The sequence below is a fragment of the Octopus bimaculoides genome, chromosome 3 (genome assembly GCF_046866305.1).
Source record: "Octopus bimaculoides isolate indiv1 chromosome 3, ASM4686630v1, whole genome shotgun sequence".
Lineage (NCBI taxonomy): Eukaryota > Metazoa > Mollusca > Cephalopoda > Octopoda > Octopodidae > Octopus > Octopus bimaculoides.
The window spans coordinates 125,285,076-125,311,249 of record NC_142930.1 but is presented as its reverse complement, the minus strand read 5'-3'; the positions used below and the strand labels follow the sequence as shown (position 1 = coordinate 125,311,249).

Here is a 26,174-nt window from a genome sequence, read left to right as displayed (position 1 = left end):
ATCATCGTTTTAACATCCACTTTTCCATGCTTGCATGGGTCAGACGATTGTTGTTCAGGAAGCATGCAATTTTTGAAGAATGCATTGTCATGACAGCTAACAACTGATGTGGTTAGTTTATTCTATCTTGCATGACCGCTTTTCCAGATATTTTTAATTAAACTTACAACATTGCACAGTTGTATTTCATTTCTATAATTTTATTGTCAGGTGAATAGTGAATTAAAGAAATTGCTGGTTGCCTCCCTTGGTGAAGATTTACAATATCGAGTGGAGAAGCTGCTGAGGTAGGTTTTTTTCTTTCTTCATTTTATTTACTTTTAATGCTGATCGATATTTTGAGTCATCTGTCTGTATAGTAGAACTCTATTCAAATTTGTCATCCTAATAAATATACAGATTCCTATTTAAAGCCCATTACCCCTATCTTGCTCAGGACATTGACCTCCTGGAAACTGTTCAGAGACATGCAACCAAGCAAATACCCTCCATCAGAAATCTACCATACTCTGAACGCCTTGCTTCCCTGGGCATAGATACATTGAAGCTCCGACGTCTATCAACTAACTTGGTAAACACCCACAAAATTATTAACCACCTCGAGCACCTTTTTGAGCTCCATGTGTCTAACACATGTGGGCATGCCTACAAAGTCAGAAAACAGCACAGCTCCCATGACTTTCAGAAACATTTTTTTACACTCAGAGTTGCTGAAGCATGGAACAAACTACCTGCATCAGATGTTAATTGCTGAGACATTGCATCCTTTAAAACCTCCATGCTTCCTGAAATTCGCCAACACTACACCTGATATCCCCCCCACGCCATACGTATGTACACATGTATATCATGACTCATACACTGTTCACTTTCCTGACTTTTGTACATAATTCTATGTACTGTACATGCACTTTTGAGGAGTTGTAGTGCACCTGAGCACTGTACACAATAATCTCATTATTATTATTATTATTATTATTATTCCCTTTCTCTCTTTCGGAGAGGCACAAGCACATACACAGACATATACACACATGGCAGTAACTTCCGCCTACCAAATTCAATCACAAAGCTTCGGTCAGCCTGGGGCTATAGCAGAAGACACTTGCCCAAGGTGCCACACGGTGGGACTGAACCCGAAACCATGTAGCTGGGAAGCAAGCTTCCATTATTATTATTTATTATTATTATACACACACACACATATGCAAATGAGTAGAATGAGATCTGGATTCAGAGAGCTCAGAGCACCTTTTGTGGCCTTGGCTATCAAGTCCACATACTAATCAAGTACAAATTAATATAATGTTAACCTATGGAAGTCAGGTGGAGAAGACTCATTAAGCCAGATGAAGCCGTAGTTACTTTCCTGACTTTTGTGCATAATTCTGTGTACTGTACATGCACCTTTGATGAGTTGTAGTGCTCCTGAGCACTATACACAGTTATTTTGTTATTATTATACTCTTATAAATAGATGACCCCCTTGTACAAAATAAACAACCTCTACTATGAATAGCTAAAATCATCATTTAACATCCACGTTCCATGCTGGCATAGGTTGGACGGTTTGACAGGATGTGATGGGTCCAAGGGACTGTATTGTGCTCCAGTCTCCTCGTTGGCATGGTTTCCACCCTTCCCAATGTCGACCACTTTACAGTGTCTTATCTGGGTTGTTTCATTGGACCATTGGTACCATTGAGGTCACCATGCAGCTTACAAGCCTACAAAACACAAGGCCCGATGGACTCAATGCTATCAGTTGACAGTTAAGGAGAAAGGGTGGGACACAACAGGTTCTTGTTATAGGTGAGTTACATGGCTGCTTACATTTAGAAGAGAGAGTGAGGAAGGAATCATTAGTAGCTGCAAAGCGATAAATATTGGTGATGAAGTGTCCAGGTGGCACTTCAAAGTATGAGCTAATATTCGTCAGCCATTAACAAGAATTGAAAGTCAACTTTATCATTTACAAAGATAAAATATCTTCATTTGACTTGATGGTCTTAGTAGTTTTTAAAGAAAAATTCTTTTTGAGAAGGTACTCTGAGATGAAAGGCAAAGCTGATCTCGGTGGAATTTGAACTCAGAATGTAGAGACAGGCGAAATACGTCTAAGCATTTTATCCAGTGCCCTAACAATTTTGTCAGTTCGCTGTTGCCTTAATGATGATAATAATAAAGGATAAATTTATCCAATTATATTTGTTTGTCTTCATGTTTTTACAGGGATAAAGCTCAATTATCTTTGGAAGTCGGTGGTTATACAAAGAAAGTTTCAGAAGATTATGAAAACCTTGACCGATTGTCCATTCAAGCTGACATTTGGAGAAGCAAATTTATGGCCAGCAGGTAAATTACTTCCACAATAAATTCTTATTAACCCTTTCGATACCAACCCAGCTGAAACCGTCTTGTTTCCATAAATTTTGAATTAAAATCTTCCACCAAACCATAGTCACAATTTATGTTCCTAACATTAGCTTAATGATAACCAAGTTATTTTACTAAATTTTTTGTTATATTTAAAATTAATTGAAAGAAACACAGAGCATCTCAAAATAGATATGGTAACAAAAGGGTTAAAATATATAATAGCAAAACCAATTCTTAACCCTTTTGATACTAACTCGGCTGAAACCACCTCTGGCTCTGTAGTACAAATGACTTGTTTTCAAAAGTTCTGAATTAAAATCTTCTACCAAACCTTATCCACAATATATGTTCCTCACACTAGCTTAATGATGACTAAGTTATTTTACTAAATTCTTTGTTATATCTAACGTAATTGAAAGAAACACAGACCATCTCAAAATAAATGCAGTAATGAAAGGGTTAAAATTTTGAAAATATAAATGTAACATTTAAAAGTATTTACTTGGCTGATTAGTATAATGAGTGTGGATGGGAGGAGTATAGGATTCATAATACTTAATCTTTGGCAGCTATTGGCAGTGATATCACATGTTTGGTAGCTATTAGTGATGTTAGTTGACAATTTTCTGTTAACAGTTCATCCAACAAGAAAAAAAAATGAAAGAGCTGGAATATGAAAATTCTTACTTTTATTATATACGAGGTCTGTTCAAAAAGTATTAGGACTGGTGCTAAAAAAAAAAAAAAAAAAGAGATCTACAACACATCAATCCAGCATTTAATCTCCTTCGAATTAGTCCCTTTCTAAAGCCGCACACTATATCCAGTGTTGTTTCCATGGATGGAAGCATTCGTGGAACTTCTCTTTTGGGATAGCAGGCTTCTGCCTCATTTCATTCTCTTGGATTTCCTCAAAATCTTGAAATCTTGTTGGAGTCTTCCACTGCAAAGACCCACACTTTGTCACTAGCCATAGACCCATGCTTTCTCTTCTGTTGTGGCTGTTTTCAAAATGTCTTTCTTTCTCGGCACAATCCAGAAGATCCTGTGCAGCTGCAACTTGATCTACACTTGACAAACTTTACTTCCAAGCACTACTATAAACAGTGAAAGTGAGCAAGAATGTTACAGCTTAGTGTGCATGTGAGACAGAGTTCAAGGCGTACCTGTACCAAGCAGCTTCATTCAGTGTACTTTAGCTCTGTTACCATAGCAACAATCCTGATATTTTTTAATCAGATCTTGTATTTATATACATATATATGTATGTGAATGTTTTTTTCTCACTTCACATTAAATCTGTTGAGCTAACAAAGCTAGTTTATTGACATGCTCTGCCAACAAAATCGTTATCTAGTTCTGTGCTTTTGAAGGTATTTGGATTTTTTTAAAAATCTAATCTCTTGCTTGAAAAACAGGTAAATGTGAGCAACAAGAAGGGTATATTTCCAGTTAAATAAACAGAATAAAAAATTATACTCAGTTTAGTGTGATTTTTCTGAACTGAACACATATCACATAAAAAATTGTTTCTTGTTGATTATTCAGTAACTACATCACAATCACTATAAAACCACATTACTCTAGCGTTCCACTTCTAAACACCATATTATTGTACTGTTTTGAAATATAGATGCCATATAAAATACTTTTGTATTTTCTCCTATTAGAGTTCTAATTGATGAACTGGCCAAAGGAAGAGGATTGTTATCTTCCCAATATCAAGAATCTCAAGATGCCATTCAAAGGTTGTTAAACGAACGACATGAATTACAGTCTCACCTCATGGAATCTTACAAGTAAGTCAAAAAAACATTTATTAATTTTATCTAAGGCCTCAGCCAGTCCACTTAGGCGAACCTTCCTTCATTGGACACGAAACTCAGTTTGCAAAGACTTATTGGGGCAAGCGAAAGCGAAATCGGGATGGCACCTGTGCCCAGCGTCCCCTTTCTGGCACTTGTGCCCACAGCATGTGTAAGGACTTTCGAGAGAGATCGTTGCCAGTGCCCCTGGACTGGCTCTTGTGTGGGTGGCACATAAAATACACCATTTTGAGCGTGGCCATTGCCAGTACTGCCTGACTGGTCTTCGTGCCGGTGGCGCATAAAAAGCACCCACTACACTCTCTGAGTGGCTGGTGTTAGGAAGAGCATCCAGCTGTAGAAACTCTGCCAAATCAGATTGGAGCCTGGTGTCGCCTCCTGGTTTGCCAGTCTTCAGTCAAATCGTCCAACCCATGCTAGCATGGAAAGCGGACGTTAAATGATGATGTTTTAAACTGGAAAAGTCAAATGGCTACATGGATTAAGTTGTTAGACTGGTATTATATTAGTCAAGGGTTCAAATTACTTGCAAATATTTCATTGTGCTTTTAAACTAAATTTTGATTAAAGTGTTAAATTTGTGATTTAGGTAGAACTAGAGAAAGCTAAATCATAGATAATCCTTTTGTAACCAACTTGTCAGAGATTACTTTTGATTTTCGGGTACAAGCTTCTTATTTTAACCCTTTAGCATTCTGATTATTCTACCAAATCTAATACTTATTTATTCGCAGATACAGAAGTAATTTATTCTCAAACGCATGATAATGCTAATACAATAGCATGAACAGAATAAACTATCCATATATTGCAGAAAAATTTGTTAGTAGCCATGAGAATAAATTATTTCCATATCTTTCAATACATCTCAATGCTTCTAAAGCAAACTTTGTTTGTTTACTTTCATCGTAAGTTGAATTTATTTATTCAGGCCGTTGCCAGTACTGCCTGACTGGCCTTCGTGCTGGTGGCACGTAAAAGCACCCACTACACTCTCGGAGTGGTTGGCATTAGGAAGGGCATCCAGCTGTAGAAACTCTGCCAAATCAGATTGGAGCCTGGTGTAGCCATCTGGTTCACCAGTCCTCAGTCAAATCATCCAACTCATGCTAGCATGGAAAGCGGATGTTAAACGATGATGATGATTTCAAATTAATCATGCATTATCTCATAGCTTTGAGATTTTGATGATATAATTGTTTATTTTTAGAATGATGTTATAGGGTTGGTGTGAGAGTCTGTATCTGGATGGTTTGAGCATAAAAACAGGTAGAATATTTGGGCCAGATATGGCCAGTTTAAATGCTAGAGGGTTAAAGTCATATAGATTCAAATGGCACTTTGAAATTTCATGTTAAAGTTTATTGCAAAATTCAGCTCAATAATGAGAAATTATTTCACTAAATCTTTCCTTGTTTTCAAAATTAAATGAAATATAGAGTGTGTATTTCAATAGAAATATATATTAACAAAAGGATTCAAGATCACAGCCATAGCCTATACCAGTGTCACATAACCAGCCCGTTTAAAAAGTACCTTTGAATTGTCAGGCGACATGCCGTGCTTGAGGAGACCTATTGAGTCAAGTAAAATCATAATCAAATGGGAATGGTGGTTGTGGCCATGCCAGTGCCACCTGACTGGCTCCCGTGCTGGTGGCATGCAATAAGCACCATTCATGCGTGGGTTGTTGCCAGTGCTGCTTGACTGGCTCCCATGCCAGTGGCACGTAAAAAGCACCCACTACACTTTTGTAGTGGTTGGCGTTAAGCAGGGCATCCAGCTGTAGAAACCTTGCCAGATCAGATTGGAGCTGGGTGCAGGCTACTGGTTTGCCAGTCCTCAGACAAGCCATCCAACCAATGCCAGTGTGGAAAACGGACGTTAAATGATGATGATGATGATTCATAGGGTTAGAATATTCAACCCAAGCAAGCATGAAAATGTAGTTTTCAAAATGATGATGAGGAGGAGGAGGACGTACAGTTCTTTTATCTTTAATTCTTGAATATTTCAGATTTTTGAAGCAAGTCAATGAGGCATTTGATCCACTGAATTCTCAGAATCTCTTCTCATTACCAAACACTTCCAACATTTTAGAATTAGTTAAACTCATACAACAGCTCTCTGAAGCCATCCGTTTTCGTCTTCTGCCCGGGAGGGTCTCTTTACCAAGTTCTACATCACCCCTTCAGTCCGGAAGCAATTTTGCTGCTCAGAATGCATTAACTCCAGCCGAAGCTCAAGCACAAGAGGTGAGCAGTCTTTCTATTTATTACCTTTCATTTCTACAGATAATATTTCCTTTTTATTGCTATTGTTATTATTTAATATCTCTGTTCTGCTTGGCTCAGGTAGACCCAAGGTGGGTGTCAGTTGAACACTTCACAAAGACTCAAAGGTCTCCATGTGATTATTGATGTTGTTTAGTCATAGATTAATCCTGATTGAACAAACCTAGGTCTACTAGTTTACTTGTAAGATTCCATGAGGTGAGACTGTAATTCATGCTGCTTGTTTAACAACCTTTGAATGGCATCTTGAGATTCTTGATATTGGGAAGATTACAATCCTTTTCCTTTGGCTAGTTCATCAGTTAGAACTCTAATAGGAGAAAATACATAAAAACATTATCGTCATCATTATTTAGCCCTTTTGATACCAACTCGGCTGAAACCGGCTCTGGTTCTGTAATACAAATGCCTTGTTTTCATAAGTTTTGAATTAAAATCTTCCACCAAACCTTAGTCACAATTTATGTTCCTAACACTAGCTAAATGATAACTAAGTTATTTTACTAAATTCTTTGTTATATTTAAAATTAATTGAAAGAAACTCAGAGCATCTCAAAATAAATACAGTAACGAAAGGATTAATATCCATTTTCCATGCTGGCATGGGTTGGATGGTTTGACTGAGGACTGGCAAGCCAGTAGGCTGCACCCAGCACCAATCTGATCTGGCAAGGTTTCTACAGCTGGATGCCCTTCCTAACACCAACCGTTCTGAGAATGTAGTGGGTACTTTATACATGCCACAGGCATTGGAGCCAGTCAGACAGCACTGGCATTGACCAGATTCAAATGGTGCTTTTAATGTGCCACTGGCATGAGAGCCAGTCATGGGTACTGGTATCAACTATGTTCAGATGGTGCTTTTTACATGCTACTGGCACAGGGAGCCAGTCAGGCAGCACTGCAGAGTATTTTATGCAGTATCTAGATTTCAAAACAGTACAATAACATGGTGTTTAGAAGTGGAACACTAGAGTAATGTGGTTTTATAGTGATTGTGATGTAGTTACTGAATAATCGACAATGAACTATTTTTATGTCTGATTTGGGAACACTCTGTACTTTATACATGCCACCATCACCAGCTGGGTCACCAAGTAACGTGCAAGATGAAGACCTCTTAGTCAGCAGGGGGAATGGAACCACAGGAAGTGGCTTTGTGCCAGGTAAGAGATTAGGATATAATAGAGGGATAGAGATGGGAACAAAAGGATTAAAAAGAGAAAAGTATGTTAATAGAATTTGAATGAAGTTGAAGAACACAAAGCTTCCTGAAGTTGATTTCATAAGGTTTTTTTGAGAATGAAAATATGTTGTAGAGAGAAATAGTTATTGAAATGAAATGAACATGAACAGCAACAAATAGAGACTGAATACTGGAGATGAAGAGAAGATCAGGAAGAGTGGGTGGGTGAGTTCATAAGAGTGAGAGGATAGTGGCAGGTAATTTAGAGAGAGATGGACACAGAAGTGAATATGATGAATGATGTACAAGGGTGAAGATGTGGTCAATGGTAAATATCGGTAAAAGGGAGAAGTCAAAAGAGGTAGCTCAGGAAGGAGGAGGTGGTAAGTGGAAGTACAAGAAGGATGGAGAATAGTTGTATCATAAACTTGTACATATAAGTGCAAGAGTGGCTGTGTGGTAAGTAGCTTGCTTACCAACCACATGGTTCTGCGTTCAGTCCCACTGCGTGGTACCTTGGGCAAGTGTCTTCTACTATAGCCTCGGACCGACAAAAGCCTAACACGAGCTTAATGATAACTAAGATATTTTCCTAAATTCTTTGTTATATTTAAAGTAACTGAAAGAAACACAGAGCATTTCAAAATAATTACTGTAACGAAAGGTTAAGCAAGAGAACAGCATATGCAAAGGTTTTCAGTTTTTATCAATTGTCTTGAGCCTCGAGTTCAGTGCCTTGAGATAAACAGCATGTTTGGTACAGCATCACACTTCTCTGTTGCTTGTACAGTACGATTCCAATCACAAGTTCCTTTCTGGCTGTTGAACTTATTTCCATTTATTGTAATGTAGGTGCAGGAGTGGCTATTTGGTTAAAAAGTTCATTTTGCAACCATGATTTGAAGTGCAGTCTCAATGCATGACTGGTGTTTTCTACTTTAGCCATAGGAAGCCTATTGTGTGTGTGTGTGTATATATGTATATATATATATATATATACATATACATATATATATATATATATATACATATATATACACACACACACACACACATATCCTTTTATTTGTCTTAGTCATTTGATTGTGGCCATGCTGGAGCACCGCCTTTAGTCAAACACATCGACCCCAAGACTTATTCTTTGTGAGCCTAATACTTCTTCTATCAGTCTCTTTTGCCGAACCGCTAAGTTACGGGGACACAAACACACCAGCATCAGTTGTCAAGCGATGGTGGGGACGCAAACCCAGAAACACATATTTATGTCCCCTGTAACTTAGCAGTTCAGCATAAGACCAATAGAATAAGTACTAGGCTTACAAAAGAATAAGTACTGGGGTCGATTTGCTCAACTAAAGGCGGTGCTCCAGCATGGCCGCAGTCAAACGACTGAAACATATAAGAGAATAACTTATAGACACACACGCACACACACACTATTGGGTTCTTTCAGTTTCTGTCTACTAAATCCACTCACGTGGCTTTGATTGGCTGGGGACCAAAGATTCCACATAGTAGAACTGAACCAATGACCATTTGGTTTGAAAGCAAACTTAACCACACAGCCACTCCTGCAAGTGTTTGGTTAAAAAATTCCCCCTACAACTTATGTAATTGTAGGTTCAGTCCCATTGCATGATACCTTGGTTACTTCACTGTTTAAATGCTACCTTAGTTACAGTACATCCTTTGCAGTCTCAAACCAAAGGCGGAACCACTATGCAGTCGCTCAAACAGTTAGAAATAGCAGTCAAATAACTCTGAAAATACACCTTGAAAGGACAAATTAAATAATGTATAGTCTGAGATACTCCTAAAAAAAATAGCTAAGATGGTCAAAGCTAGAACGTCTTTTGTTATAGGGCTGCTCAATCAGTTCTGACCTAGGGCTAAACAACAATCTGTATTGTCTTTTGATTTAATTTTTTAATTAAGAATGTTATTCAGAACCTAATTCATTCTCTAATATCTGAAAATTTATCATGCTGTCTTTAAATGTTTGTTAATATTTCGTCATCATCATCATCATCATTAGTAATCGTCATCAACGGTTTAAGATTTTTCCCTACATTTAATGTGTTTGGTGAATGTGGAGGAGCAGGGGGTATGGGGGATTATCCAATGTTAATTAAAATTGCATCTGCGTTGAAGAAAGAAAATTTCATTAGCTACACAATCAAGACTAGTCATAAAGACACGGGAGACAACTCTGAAATTTTATTCATTCCAGAGTTACTTCCCTTGCCTTAGAATTAATCATTAAACTAATGTCTTTTCTATCCTCCCTAAGATTCAAATTTAAATTTCATTACTGACTACATTAACTAAATTAGAACTCATTTTATTACCAAGTATTTTCCATGCAGAAGGTATCCATGGGTATTCCACCGCCCCCAGTCATTTCTCCGTTTGTTTATGTTTTTTTTTAACATCTACTTTTCTATGCTAGCATGGGTTAGATATGGCATTGTGGCATTGTTCGCTGCTGGACGCCCTTCCTATCGCTAACCCATACCTGTTTCTCATGTAAAGGGTTTCTTATTCCACACATCTTCAAAAGTGCAAAGCCAGGAAGTGGTTCGTTGACAGGGGAAATGACAACATCACCACCACCACTTGTAGCTCAGCAATTTCAATGAAATGTGAATGTAAACCAGTGTTGCTCAACCGTTATTTTACCCATGAACCCCTCCGATTCCTATTCTACTCAGGGGTACCCCCATAGCCATCCGATGTTTAGAAAACCCTATTATATTTTTAGTATTAAATATTATTGGGAAATGAATAAAGAAAATTAAAATGTTATAACCAATTTATTTTGCATAAATTTTAACAACAAAATCTTATAATGGACTCTCAAGGGTCTTGTAGACTCCAGTTGAGAACCCCTGATGTAAACAGTCAAACAATAGGCACATACACACATACATATATACATGCATGTATGATGTACATACATATATATATATATATATATATATACATATGTACACATGCTCACACACGTATACGATGGGGTTCTTCCAATTTCCCCCTGACAAATTCACTCACAAGGCTTCAAATGCTCTGGGGCTGTAGTAGAAGACATTTGACTGAGCCTCTGTGAAGTAGGACTGAGCCAAAAACCATGTGATTGGGAAGTGGATGTTTTAACTATACAGTCCTGAATTGGTAACTGGTCAATATCTTCTTTTAATCTTTTTATCTTTTTACTCATTTCAGTCACTTTGACAGTGACCATGTTGAGACACTGCCTTGTTTAAATTTTAGTCAAATGAATCGACCCCTGTACTTATTTTTTCTTTAAGCCTGCTATTTATACTACAGGGATGTAAACTCGCTAACACTGGTTATCAAGTGGTGGTGGGGGATAAACCCACTCACACACATATATATGACAGGTTTCTTTCAGTTTCCATCTACCAAATCCACTCAAGGCTTTGATTGGCCTCAGGCTATAGTAGAAGACACTTGCTCAAGGTGCTATACATTGCGACTGAACCTGTAACCATGTGGTTGGGAAGCAAGCTTCTTACCACACAGCCACACTGCGCCTATATGTACATACATACATACATATATATATATATATAACGTTGTAGTATATTGTCAACTTAATGTGACAATCCCAAGAAGGGAATACACTACTGCCGTTTAGCCCTAGGAAGCTGGATCGCTTCCTGTCGGCCTTGACACTATACTATGATTATATAAGTTGCGAGAGCTAGACAAACTTCTTCAACCAGCTGGCAGGCTACTTCAGGCTGATGACGAGCAAAGACTCAGAAACATGTCCCTGAATGCTGGCTAGGCTGGGTGGAGGAGTTTGTCTCCCCCTCGCAAACTTAAGGACACAGTAATTGTGTCAAGGCTGACAGGAAGCGGTCCAGCTTCCTAGGGCTAAACGGCAGTAGTGTATTCCCTTCTTGGGATTGTCACATTAAGTTGACAATATACTACAACGTTATCGCACCACTACTGCTTAAATCTCTCTGAGAGATTTAGAAATATAATATTTCTAATATATATATATATATATATATACACAACACACACGTGATGGGCTTCTTTCAGTTTCCATCTGCCAGATCCACTCATAAAACTTTGTTAGGCCCATTGCTATAGTAGAAGACACCAGCCCAAGGTGCCACAGAGTGGGACTGAACCTAGTTCCTTGTGGCTGGGAAGCAAACTTCTTACAATGCAGCTATGTCTGCACCTAGTGTAGTAATAAATTATATGTCCTTAGCTCCAAGAAACTTTTAAGGGCCAGATGTTGTTGTTTAGTCACAAATCAACCCTGATCCTCACAAACAGAGGTAGTTTTGAACCTTCACACATGTTGCTAGTCTCTAATCCAGCACATGGTGATCACCATGACCTCTGACCCTTGCATAGCATGGTTGAGAACCCAGTTTTGCTGATGTATTTGACTGATTCATTGATTTTTTTTTTTTACTTTTAATCTTCGAAGGTCACTGTGTCAATTGTTTTGGCCATTATCTCTATTTCTAATTGACATTTAATCCATTAGAATTGTTTTTCTCTTTCCGTCTCATTTAATCCCTCTCAGTTGTTTATTCAATGTCTCTATATCATTTAATATAAAACTTGTGTGGTAAGGAGCTTGTTCCCAATCACATGGTTCTGGGTTTCGCCCCTCTGCTTAGCACCATGGAGAATGTCTTCTACTCTAACCTCGAGCCTACCAAAAGCTCATGGGTGGATTTAGTAGACAGAAACTGAAGGAAGCTTGTCGTGTGTGTGTGCTTGACAACAAGTGTTTGTGTGGTTATGTCACAGCAACTTAGCAGTTCATCAAAAGAGACTGCTAGAATAAGTACCAGGCTTTAACCCTTTTTGTTGCCATATTTCTGTTGAGATGCTCTGTGTTTCTTTCAATTAATTTTAAATATAACAAAGAATTGAGTAAAATAACTTAGTTATCATTAAGCTAGTGTTAGGAACATAAATTGTGACTAAGGTTTGGTGGAAGATTTTAATTCAAAACTTACGAAAACAAGACATTTGTACTACAGAGCCAGAGGCAGTTTCAGCTGGGTTGGTAACAAAAGGGTTAAATAAAAAAAAGTACTCGCATCAATTCAATTGTCTAAAAAGGTAGTGCCCCAGCTTGGCTGCAGTTTAATGATTGAGACCAGTAAAAGATATGAGGAAAAGATTAAGGCGGCGAGGTGGCAGAATTGTTAGCATGCCAGGCAAAATGCTTAGCGGTATTTCATCTGCTGTTATGTTCTGAGTTCAAATTCCACCAAGGTCGACTTTGCCTTTCATCCTTTCGGGGAAGATAAATTAAGTACCAGTTACGCACTGGGGTCGATGTTATCGACTTACTCCCTTTGTCTGTCCTTGTTTGACCCCTCTATGTTTAAGCCCCTTGTGGGCAATAAAGAAATAAGTAAAAGATATAAGGAAAAAAGGTAATTACTCATTAACACTAGTCTCTTCTTTTAAGTGGTAAAGAGGCAGGGTTGTTAGCATTTCAGACAAAATGCTTAGTGAAGTTTCTTCTAACTCTTCATATTCTGAGTTCAAATTCCACTGAGGTTGACTTTGCCTTACGTCCTTGGGGTTGACAAATTAAAGTATTTATCAAGTATTGGCAGAGTCATTGATGTAATTGACTGCTCCCCCGCCACTTCAAAATTGCTGGCCTTGTACCAGAATTAGAAAGAATTAACACTGCTGTCATCTTCTACAACCCTCACTATCTGATGAACCTTGCATTAGCTTTGACAACGAGTCTTTCTTCAATCAACTAGACTAATTACTTGTTAAATTTAATTCATTATCATAATTTAAAATCTGTTTTTCATGCTGGTATGGATCAGACATTTTGACAGGAGCTGACAAATCAGAGAACTGCATCAAGCTCAACTTTCTGTTTTCTACAGCTGGATGCCCTTCCTAATGCCAATGCTCTTCTTAACATGCTGACTGAGTATTCCACAGACATGCCTTAATGTAATCCTCAGGCCAAATAAGCATGACACAACATTTGACATGGCTATTCCTTTGAACTACAGGCACCATCCATTTGTTGGGATTCCTAACAATTTCTATCTACCCATTTTTTTCTTCCAAGTCAACCTGAGACTTGTAAGATGTCATGCAATGAAATTGAACCAAGGACTTCATGATCAAACAGAGTAGCAAAACTATATCAATCTCACAAGCATATATCTTACCTCTTCATTAAGGAACTACTTGAAAGATCTTTCAGTATTGCTTCTTCTCAAACTAATTAGTAAAACAAATTCACACACATGCATCATCATCATCGTCGTTGTCGTCATCGTTTAACATCCGCTTTTCATGCTGGCATGGGTTGGACGGTTTGACTGAGGTCTGGCAAGCCAGAAGGCTGCACCAGGCTCCAATCCGATCTGGCGATGTTTCTACAGCTGGATGCCCTTCCTAACACCAACCATTCTGAGAGTGTAGTGGGTGCTTTTTACATGCCACCAGTATAGGAGCCAGTCAGGCGGCACTGGCAATGACCATACTTGAATAGTGCTTTTTACGTGCCACTGGCACGGGAGCCAGTCAGGCGGCACTGGCAACGATCACGCTCAAATGAGGCTTTTTACGTACCACTGGCACGGGGTCAAGCAGCACTGGCTTCGACCACGCTCAAATGCATTGTAGGAATTTAGAAACTTTGAGAGATATGAGGTGTGTTATTTATAATAAAGAAATTTAAAGTAGATAATGCTTTGCAGATAACTCAGTGGTTCTCAACCACTTTTTTACCTGTAGATTCCTATTTCACTCGAATAGACCTTGCTAGCCATTCGTTGTTTTAAAAATCCTATTATATTTTTGTACTTAAACATTATTAGGAATTGTATAAAATATTGTTAAAATATTTTGTGTTGTAGAAGTATAACCAACTGATTGCACATAAATTTTAACAACAAAATCTTATATGGACCCCGGTGGAGAATCACAGCTGTAAAAAATAGTGTGTAGAATATTAGGTTAAAAAAAAATCCTCCTTGGGTGGAAAAACAATCAAAGGCTGTCTGTGGCACTTGAACCTACATTTTTCTGTAAGCTTGACAGACGTTCTGCAGTTGTATCAAAGCAACACTTCAAACTTTTTACCATCCACTTTAGAAGCTTTGTTTTTACCTGTGAGAATTGTATATTGTTTACATTACAAGAATTTAGAAACTTCAAGAGATATGAAAAAGTGAGTCATTTTGGCTTCAAGTTTTGGCATAAGGCCAGCATTTTCAGGGGAGGGGAGGAGTCGACTATCTTCAACCCCAAAAGGATGAAATTCGGTGAAATTTGAACTCAGAACATTAAGACAGACAAAATACTGTTCAGCATTTTACCCAGTGAGCACTGGCATAGCTAGAGTGTGTGCCACCTGGTACAGCCCTTCTGTTTGCTGCCCCTTGACCCCACAAAAAAAACCCATATTGCTTACAACAGACCTAAAGTGCCCCCCCCCTCTCCCAGCTACACTAGTGCCGGTGAGCTTATGATTCTGTCAGCTTGCCACCTTGAAAGTAAATCATTTCACTTGTGGAACTTGAAGAAGATAAAACTACAAATGAAAGTGTGTAAATATTGGGTTATGAAAGCCTTGGGACTCAAACTCACATCTGTGAACATGACGAATATACCAAATATACCAAACCAATATACCAAAGCAACATTTTGAATTTTCTTCATCCAATTTAGAAACTTCATTCCTAATGTTTTTTTTATATTGTTAGAATTTAGAAATTTCAATATGAACAGCTTACAATTCTCCTTCAATAAGAACAAAACTGATGAAGAAAATTTGAAATGTTGCTTTGGTATAATGGTAAAACATCTGTCATGTGTACAGATGTGAGTTCAGGTCCTGTGAACAGCCTTTGATTTTTTTCTCCATCCAAGGGATTTTCTAATTCAGCATCCTACATGCTGTTATCCACCTTTACATTCTGAGTTTGAATTCTGCCGAAGTTAACTTTGCCTTCTTCCTATCAGGGTCAATAAAATAAAGTACCCATTGAATATTGGGCTCGATATAACTGACTTAACCTTTCCCCTAAAATTGCTGGCTTTGTGCCAAAATCTGAGACCGTTATTATTATTCCACTGAGGTCGACTTTGCCTTCATCCTTTTGGAGTCGATAAAATAAGTTACCAGTTGAGCATGGGTCAATGTAATCAACTTATCTCCCCCACCTCACTTCACCCCAAAGTGCTAGCCTTGTGCCAACATTTAAAACCAATATTCTGCATACTATTATCCATAGCTTTATCTAATTCAAGGTCCACCATTAAAAATAGCATACTTCACACACAGCTTTTATGAAATACTTGCCTGTAATTTCCAATTTAAAATTCACAAAAGTGTTTTCACTCTTTTCTCTTTTCTGCATGTTTTACTGTAGGGTTTTTTTCATTCTTTTCTTTTGGCTGTTATTCTTAAGAAATCTATATTTCTAGTTTGTTGATCACTTTGTTTTTTTTTTTTGTTTTTTTTTTTTTACTTCCAAAAATGGTTGTTTGTTTTATTTATTTACTTGTTTAATTTTTCTTAAACTTCCATTGAAATATTTTCCGAGGAAATTGCGTCGGATGGAGAAGACAATCATCATTACTATTTAATGATCATCTTCCATGCTGGCATGGGTTGGATGGCTTCATAGGATCTAATGAATCTGAAAAGTGCTGTGTGCACCAATGTCCGATTTGACATGGTCTCTGTGGCTGGATGCCTTTCCTAATGCCAGTCTCTTCACAACATGTACTGGATGCTTCTTTCATGGCACCAGCATTAGTGAGGTTGTCATGCAGCTTGCAAGATTAAAATCCTGAGAGAGGTGGCTTTATGTTAGGGGATGAGAGATTAAAAGTATGAGAGAAGGTGCCAGAACAGAAATGGTTTCTTGCTGTAGAGGAGCTACATTTTAGAAGAGCGGGTCTGAGCACTCACAGTGGCACTACAAAAAGCTAAAAATAATGCCAATGAAGTATTAGAGTGGGCCTTCAAGATAGAAGATGCTTAAGAGTGAGAGGGAACAGGAGAACAGGAAATGTGGGTGGGTGGAAATAGTGTATGGGAGAGAGAGAGAGAGACTGTTAGAAATCAAGAATGGGTGAAGCAGTAAATAATAGCAAATTGTAAACAGAAAAAACAACAAAATGATTTGATATTAGGGATCTCTTAATTTTTGAATTTCTTTCTTCATGTGTTTCACAAGTAAAAGAATGTACCAAAATTCTATAAAGCTGTCTACAAAGCCAATATAAAAATTTAACCATCTCGTGCCATGTTCCTGGTATAGTGAAAGTATTTTAAACATAATCTCTACTGGATTCCCATTAAAGCAGTAATGAACAACACACGTAGGGAAAAGAAGATAAAATACTGAAAATAGACAAGCAATCACATTGCAGCTTTGGAGTCAGCTGTCTTTATGACTCATTGTTAACGGTGGCCTCCATACCTGTTGTTTACTTTTGTTTTTAATCGCAAAAAAAGAAATGATTTTGTGATGAAACAAGTATGTGACGAACCCAGCACCTCATCTTGTAAATAAGCAAGGACTAGACTCTTTTATGGTTGAGGAAATTATTGATGACATTTATTCTTCAGATGAAGAGTTTACATTTATACAGACAATGAGAGTGAAGCAAACAATCAAACTGGTGAAAAAGATGAGGAATGTTTCGGCTCAGCTAAACAAATACAGCAGTTGAGAGAGATAGGCCTATTATTGATATTCTGTGGAATTTTTTTGTGATTCTCTCCATTAGTTTTCCCGCAATCATTACTCTTGAGTTGCACATGCAACTATTTTTTGTTTTGCTCAGGAACCCATGTGGCAGGTAAAGTTAGACGCAGGGGTCCAAGTCCGAGAGGGTTAAGCTTTTAGCAACAGTTTGGTAAAGTCATTGCAACTTCAAACAAAATACCTGCAGTATTTAATTATGGTCATTTATGTCCTGAGTTCAAACCTTACCAACGTTAACTTTGTCTTTTGTCTTTTTGGGGTTAATAAGATTCTGTTTGTCTATGTTTTTACTTAGTCTGAGGTGAAAGGAGGTGGAAATCTGTTAGAAAAGTGTGCATATTAGAGATGGGGGTAGATCTTGGTTTCATGATAAATGTGCAAGTTATGTGAGCCAAGAGGTCAGGCTGATCCCATGTATATAGCAAATAAATAGAGGTGTTTCCTTCTTGCCTTCATTCCTGATGGAGTCATGGAGGTGCTACCATGAGATACAATGTCTTGGGAATTTTCACCTGACAGAGCACATTCTTTTCTGGATATAAGAACAATTTCTTCCACACACACACACACACACACACACACACATACATATAAAAAATAAACACATGCACTCACAAATTGAGAGAGAGAAAGAGAGAGACGAGTCAGCTCCAGTACTAGACTGGTACTTTATTTATTAACCTTGGCAGGATAAATGATGAAGTTGATTTTGATGAATTTGAACTCACAGTGCAGAGAGCCTGAATGAACACCACAATACCTCATGATCCTTATCATCATCATTATTGACCTCCTAGACATAATTGTCTTGAGCCCAAGGACACAGGGGGCCAGTTGCCCAGGTCCCATGGTGTGTAAGTGATCAAGGTCCCCACCCCCCGAATGAATGCCGATCCGTTGCAGGGTTATTCATTTACAATCAAGTAGACTTTAGCAACATGAAACTGTTTTGCTCAAAAACACAACGCATCGCCCAGTCCAGAAGTTGAAACTACGATCTTGCAATCATGAGTGCAACATTTTAACCACTCAGCCATGTACTTCCACACTCATCTGCATATATGTAAATTACACATACATTTATGTAAATAAATTAGTGATTCCATAAGAAATAACACCAACAAAGAACGGGACACCAGTCTGTCATAGGTTTATTTATTTACAACTGAGTGGACTGAGGCAAAATGAAATGAAGTGTTTTGCTCAAGAACATAACATGGGTTAGGGAATTACGGTCTTGATTTTGCAATCCTGAATACAGCACACTAACCACTGAGCCACATGCTTTTATACAGAACCACAAGGCATCCTAAAAGCTGTGGCAGCTGGGATTTATGAGAAAAATCAATGTAAGAGAGAGAGAAGTGTGGAGGTATTTGGTATTGGAAAATCTATCAAATCCATACATAACGTAGGAAAAAAGTAACCATATACTTATGAAGAGATGTATTTCATTTATTGACTGTTGGTCACACTATTTTTTTTTAATAACTGGGCATTTTTGGATGATAGAATACTTATACAGAAATCAATATTGAAATTTTATTTTATATATTCATTTTCATTTCTAACAAAAATACTTCCTCTTCTTTTTTTCTGTATTTGTGCGTGTATATATATGGACAGGTCTGATGATGCAAACAGGGATAATAGCACTCAAAACATATATATATATATAAAATGCAAGGGTCAAGGTGTAGGAAGAAAGTTAGCTTTAAGCAAACCGTATTGAATTTTTAAAAAAATAACTTTCAGGAACAATAGTGGTTTATTGAGACAGAAGGTTGTGGATTTTCTTCCTGTGAAAGTACAATAAATTGAAAAAAATTATTTTGATATTTTCATGGTAGGCAATCAGGGTTGTCAGGTATGTGAATAAGAATACAAGAGTTAAGGAATTGAGTCGATAAGATCCGGGTTAGATATGTTTCATAGCGAGCGAAACCTTGGAAGTGGTAAAAATCCAAGCGAGGGATATACCACAGGCTACTCTTTGAGCCAAGGATATCTTGATTAAATGAAAGTTTACATTGTCACAAGCAGGTTCATGTTAACACATGGAAGATTCAATCAGAATATATATATATATATATATATATATATATATATATATATAATACAAAGAGTATATATGCATGTATACACACATATATGTACATACTTACATCTACATGTGTATATAGATGCATATCGGGGTACAGGACGTTAGAACAATGAACTACAGACCATGGAACGAACACATAGGAAAACAGATAGCCACTTGGAATTAATCCTTTGTCAGCTGCCTCTATTCTAACTAGACATTTCGAAGATACATAGGCGCAAGCATGGCTGTGTGTGGTAAGTAGCTTGCTTACCAACCACATGACTCCAGGTTCAGTCCCACTACATAGCACCTTGGGTAAGTGTCTTCTACTATAGCCTTGGGCCAATCAAAGCCTTGTGAGTGGATTTAGTAGACAGAAACGGAAAGAAGCCCGTCTTACATATATGTATATATGTGTGTGTGTGTCTATGTTTGTCCCCCCACCATCACTTGACAACTGATGTTGGTGTGTTTATGTCCCTGTAATTTAGTGGTTCGGTGAAAGAGACCAGCAGAATAAGTACTAGGCTTACAAAGAATAAGTCCTGGTGTCGATTTTTTTGACTAAAGGTGGTGCTCCAGCATGGCTGCAGTCAAATGACTAAAACAAATAAAAGAATATATATATATATATATATATATATATATATATATATATAATATATATATATATATATTTGTTTGTTTATTAATATTTAGCAAAAGCAACAGAGTGACTCACAGAGCTTTACACATTAACACTTATCAAACTAGATACAGATTGAGGGCTTATGAAATTATGTACCAGCGATAATAACATTTCCCTGGATAGTTCTGGAACAAATTATAAAAACAATTTGAACATCAGGTGGATAATTCATATTTCAAATAGTATACCAATTATGCTGTTCAGTAAGTAAATACATAAATAAATATTTACTTATTGAGCAGCATTGGAAATATGAATTATCAACCTGACATTCTAATTATTTTTATGATTTGTTCCAGAACTATCCAAGGAAATACTATTATCACTGGTATATAACATCACAAGCCCTCAATCTGTGTCTAATTTGATAAGTGTTAATGCATAAACCTTCCAGTTCTTGAGCCACTCTGTTGCTTCTGCTAAATATTAATAAAAACGTAAAGGAGTGGCTGTGTGGTAAGTAGCTTGCTTACCAGCCACATGGTTCCGGGTTCAATCTCACTGCGTGGCACTTTGGGCAAGTGTCTTCTATTATAGCCTCAGGCCGACCAAAGCCTTGTGAGTGGATTTGGTAGACAGAAACTGAAAGAAGACCGTCGTATATATGTATATATATGTGTGTTTGTGTGTCTGTGTTTGTCTCCCCAACATCGCTTGACAACCGATGCTGGTGTGTTTACGTCCCCGTGACAAAAGAGACCGATAGAATAAGTACTAGGTTTACAAAGAATAAATCCTGGGGTCGATTTACTCGACTAAAGGTGGTGCTCCAGCATGGCCGCAGTCAAATGACTGAAACAAGTAAAAAAAAAAAAGAGTATGTATACTCATGTTTTGAGTTCTATTTTTCCTGTTTGCATAAACTAAAACCTGTTCTTTGCTCTTATTTTGATGAGCTCCGTCAACAAACTTGAATGCCAGCACGGGAAATTATTTTGTACTGTATTCAATGGAGAATGTGTGTGTTTGTACACAACTGTGGGCTATGTTGAGGCACAGACATGACTTTGCAGTTAAGAAGTTTACTCCCCGACTGCTTAGTTTCAAGTTCCGTCACACTGCATGACACCTTGAGCAAGTGTCTTCTACAATAGTCCAGGATTCTACCAAAACTTTTTAAGTGAATTTAATAGATGGAAACTGTGTGGAAGCCCATCATATAGGTGGAAGGATGGTTGTTAGTTTATTGTTGATATTGCTTGATAGTTGTAAATGACAGTCATACAAACAGTGTCATTCATTTACAATATCCTGTGATAACATGTGTGGCCAAGGGGAAATATTACCTTGCTGAGAAACAGGTGAGGGTTAGCAACAGGAAAGGCATTTGGCCACATAAAAATCTGTCTCAATAAAAACTCTGTCTGGCTTTAAAATGATGATGATATGGCGATGATGTGTGTGTAAAAAGCACAGGTGCTGGTGCCACATAAAAGGCACCCAGTACACCCTGTTAAGTGATTGGCATTCCCCTCTAATTTTGTCTGATAACAGGCATTTAGTGCGAGCCTGCAAGACAGTGCCCAATCATGTGGCTGGGGATTTGGTAAGTTTAAAGAAATATTGGTGGCACGCAATAAGCACCATTCATGCATGGGTTGTTGCCAGTGCCACCTGACTGGCTCCCCATGCCGGTGGCATGTAAGAAGCACCATCAGAACATGGTAAATAAAAATAAAAGAAAGAGGAAATAGCAGGAACTTATCTTCAGAGGGATCACATTCTTTTACTTGTTTCAGTCATTTGACTGCAGCCATGCTGGAGCACTGCCTTTAGTCAAACAAATCGATCCCAGGACTTATTCTTTGTAAGCCTAGTACTTATTCTATCGGTCTCTTTTGCTGAACCACTAAGTTAGGGCGACGTAAACACACCAACATTGGTTGTCAAGCAATGGTGGTGGGGACAAACACAGACACAAATACATACACACACACATTATATGTATGATATATATATATATATATATATATATATATATATACACACACGATGGGCTTTTTTCAGTTTCTGTCTACCAAATTCACTCACAAGGCTTTGGTTCTTTGGTTGGCCCAAAGCTATAATAAAACACACTTGCCCAAGGTGCCATGCGAGAAAACTGAACCCAGAACCATGTGGTTGGGAAGCAAGCTTCTTACCACACAGCCGCTCCTGTGTCTATAGATGTTTCTGAATTTCTTTCTGATGAGGAAGAGTGTTTTGATGGCAAAAGTGATGAAGATCTTCAAGACTCCATTCAAAATATTTACAGCAACATGGACAGATAATACAATAGCCATATATATTTCTGATATTGAAAATACATAATTGTAAATCATTCTTATTTTTACACTTACTGACCAAATCTTTAAATTTCAAGTCTGTGCTTGAATTAAGAAAGTTGCAAACAAATAATGCCCTCTTGACCTTGGTTTAATTCGTAATATTGTGAATAAATAGGTTCTAACTTTTGACAGAGTAATTTCAGTGCCAAAATCTAAGTGATATATTTTTGCTTTTCCTAATTCATACTTGTGTGTCTAATGATGATGATGATAAAAATAATAATGATAATAATAGTAATAATAATAATAATAATACTGTGGTGTTTAGTGAGTCCCTAATTTGTCCTATCCTTGACAGGCAGCTAAACATGATGTAATTGTTGGGACATACCAACATTGAACCAATGGTGAGTGAGACACGGAATATATTTTGTATTCTGCTTCATTTGTCTTCAGAAAACAAACAAATCTAAATACAGACTCAAAGACTGCTTGCAGCATTATTCACGTCTCATTTCTTTCTTGAGTTTTATTCTTTGTTTTATACAGCTGTGTTATTTTCAATGTTTTCTTCGAAAAAAGATTTCATTTTCTTTTTCACTGGTTCTACATGTTTATGTTATATATATGGTATGTGTGTGTATATATATGTGTATGTATATATGTATGTATGTGCATATGTATATATAGATATATGTATATGTATATATGTATATGTATGTATGTATATATGTATATATATATGTGGGTGTGTATCTATGTATATATATATATATTTGTATGTATATGTATATATAAATGTGCGTATATGTATATATATGTGTGTATATGTATATATATCTGTATATATGTATATATATATATGCATATGTATATATGTATATATATGCATATGTATATATGTATATGAATGTATATTTGTATATGTATATATATGTTTATATATATGTATGTATATGTATGTGTGTGTATACATATATATATATGGATGTATATAAATGTATGTGCTTAACGTAGTTATTTCTTCTATCTATTGTATGTGTCTGGATATGTAATATGCATCCATATTTAGGTATATATAACCTTGAAGATTTGTTGGTCGTGCCTTTAGAACTGGTTTTTCAATCTTTTTCATATCAAGGCCAGATTCAGAATGTGGATTTCAGATGGAGATGGTGAGGGGTGCGGTTTAGGGGGACCAAAAAAAAAATAAAACACAAGTCAAAAAAAAAAAAATTCATATTTACAGAGGGGCTCTGTCGAGGATCGCAGGCAACCCTGGGAGCTGCTGTTGAGAACTGCTTTAGAAGGATCAGTTTTTTTAAACGCTTTCTAAATGCAGTTAAACAGTTCACTTTTTGTCCCTCATGTTTTCTCACTCAGATGTGACAGTCAGTTCCCTCTACATTTACAGTGTACAAAGCACACCTATTCCTCTCCTAGGATTGGTGAAGGAGCAGAGGAAAAGGATATTGAGATGTCCCTTATTCCTCTCTCACCAAAAGTTTGAAAACCTCCCTTGAGCTGATGCTATGAAAAATAAGATCCAGTACACATTGTGAAGTGAATGACAAACAAGTTTAGAATGCATACGGTTGTGAAGACACTTTCGTTCTGTCTTGCTGAGGGCTTGACAATTTCATGATCCCCTTCAGATCTTCTCTGACCGGTGAGAAGAAGGGAGCTATTCTCAGAATGCAGACCTGACTTGAATGCTTGCAATAAAGTGGACCCTACTAAAGACCAGATAGTGGTGTTAAACTAAGAGACATATTAAGTCCACTTCTCAATGATCAGAAGTTATATCTGTGGGCCTTACTATATTCATCTTTAGGGTCTTGGAAGAACCTATAAAGATCAGAGGAGAGTCTGTAAATGTCTTGGGCTCTATCCCTGTACCTTTGACTATTTTAGAAACAGTGTTAGATCTTCAGTACCTAATTTCCCATTAAATTCAATCCTCATGAACCAAAACTTCTCAGCTGATGAACCAATGACTAAACCTCTATGTAGTCACTAAACTTACTAGAAATAGCTGCCAAATCTCTCTCAACTCACATCCTGTTGTTTTTTAATAAGGCAAAGTCATCTTAATGTAATCCTATATACTTTTTTAAGAGATATGATGGTCATAATTGAGATCCTTTTGATCATGGGGCCATGCCCTGAATAATAGATTTCCTCCTTTGCCTCACAAGACATCTGTTTATTTTACTTTTGAACTGAGTGTACTCAGTAATTACCAACACAGACCACCACTACTGACATTACTTTTTCAGAAGAGGTAGGTCAGCATCCATGACCGTTTTTAAGGTCTCTGGAAGTGATGAACGAACAAAAGGTAGTTATACTTGGACTAGAGACATGACACGAATGCTTACAGCTGGGGACCCTGCTAAAGGTAGCCTTCAAAACCATGTGGAGGTATTAAACCAGGTGATGGATTAAGTCTTCCACCTAAATGAATAGAAATGATTCCTGCCACAGATGGATCCTTTTGTTTAGAATTACATATTAGTATGACCCAATCTCTCTGAACCTTTCAATTATTTACTCATCATCATCATCATCATCATCATCATTTAACATCCATTTTCCATACTAGTATGTGTTGGATAGTTTGACAGAAGCTGGTCAACCAGAGGGCTGCACCAGGCTCCAATTGTCTGCTTTGGCATGGTTTCTGTGGTTGGATGTCTTTCCTAACACCAGCCACTCATCATTCTCAATTCCAACATAAAAGATTTAATAAAGAGTCATGAAACACCCCTTCACTTCCATCATCTTTTCTTTTCTCACTAATTGTCACCTAAGTTTTAGGGAACTTAGATTTACTAGAAATCGTCTCTCCTACATTACACCAACAAAGGTTTTTGATCATGAAGAGAACTTCCAAGCTGAGTACTTGGATCAGAACCTTCCCATCAGAATGCTCCTCCCCTCCACCCTTTGAGGCCCAGAGAATATATAAGTCTTAATGACTTGTTGACTGTTTTGGTACTTACATATCTAAGGTGATGCTGCTATGTTACGCATTAATATATTAGACCATGTATCCCACCAAAATGGCATCCATCTAAATATTGAAAAGATTTTCACAAAGACAACTTCTGGTTCGTGGGAATACTGGATCTTTTCTTTGGTTCATCTGTTGTAACTTCCATATCAACTTCTTTGTAACTTGTAACTTCCATATCAACTTCTTTGTAAGCACACTTGAGGCACATCTCTCTCCTCTCTTCATAATCTATATTGCATGAAATGCTTTACCCAATACCTCTTCATTAGAATTTACATCCCTTTGAAACACATTACTTGCCTACATTTTCCCTTAAAGATCTTAATCTGAAAAAATCATTCAACATTCATGTTCCATGCTTGCATAGGTTGCATGGTTTGACTGGATCCGATGTGTTCAAGGACTGCATTGTCCTCCAGTGTCTACTTTGGTAGGTTTCTGCAGCTGAATGCCCTTCCTCACACCAATCACTTCACAGAATGTATAGAGAGTTTTTTCTTTCATAGTACTGGCACAAATGAGGTCACCATGCAGCCTGCAAAACTAAGATCCCTTCTTGACTGAGTGGGGCTGCAGTATAGAGGGATCCAGCTTCTCTGAAGATGTTACCAATCGAGGCAGGTCTATAAGGTCTCTATTCATTGACTTAGCAATTAAATAAA

The 26,174-nt window shown here is 37.4% G+C and overlaps 1 protein-coding gene across 4 annotated transcripts in view; it reads left to right on the top strand.

The window, feature by feature from the left end:
• The window catches only part of LOC106875882 (golgin-45), a 50,644-nt gene that overhangs the window by 13,870 nt on the left and 10,600 nt on the right, over nucleotides 1–26,174 (top strand). For 2 of the 4 annotated variants that reach the window (XM_014924184.3, XM_014924185.3), the window contains exons 4-8: nucleotides 211–287; nucleotides 2,233–2,355; nucleotides 4,050–4,178; nucleotides 6,223–6,460; nucleotides 22,852–22,900. In XM_014924184.3, the coding sequence (XP_014779670.1) occupies nucleotides 211–287; nucleotides 2,233–2,355; nucleotides 4,050–4,178; nucleotides 6,223–6,460; nucleotides 22,852–22,893 (609 nt within the window). In that variant the 3' untranslated portion in view covers nucleotides 22,894–22,900. The remainder of the gene's footprint in view (nucleotides 1–210; nucleotides 288–2,232; nucleotides 2,356–4,049; nucleotides 4,179–6,222; nucleotides 6,461–22,851; nucleotides 22,901–26,174) is intronic. The other 2 variants (XM_014924182.3, XM_014924186.3) reach the window with 1 other exon arrangement.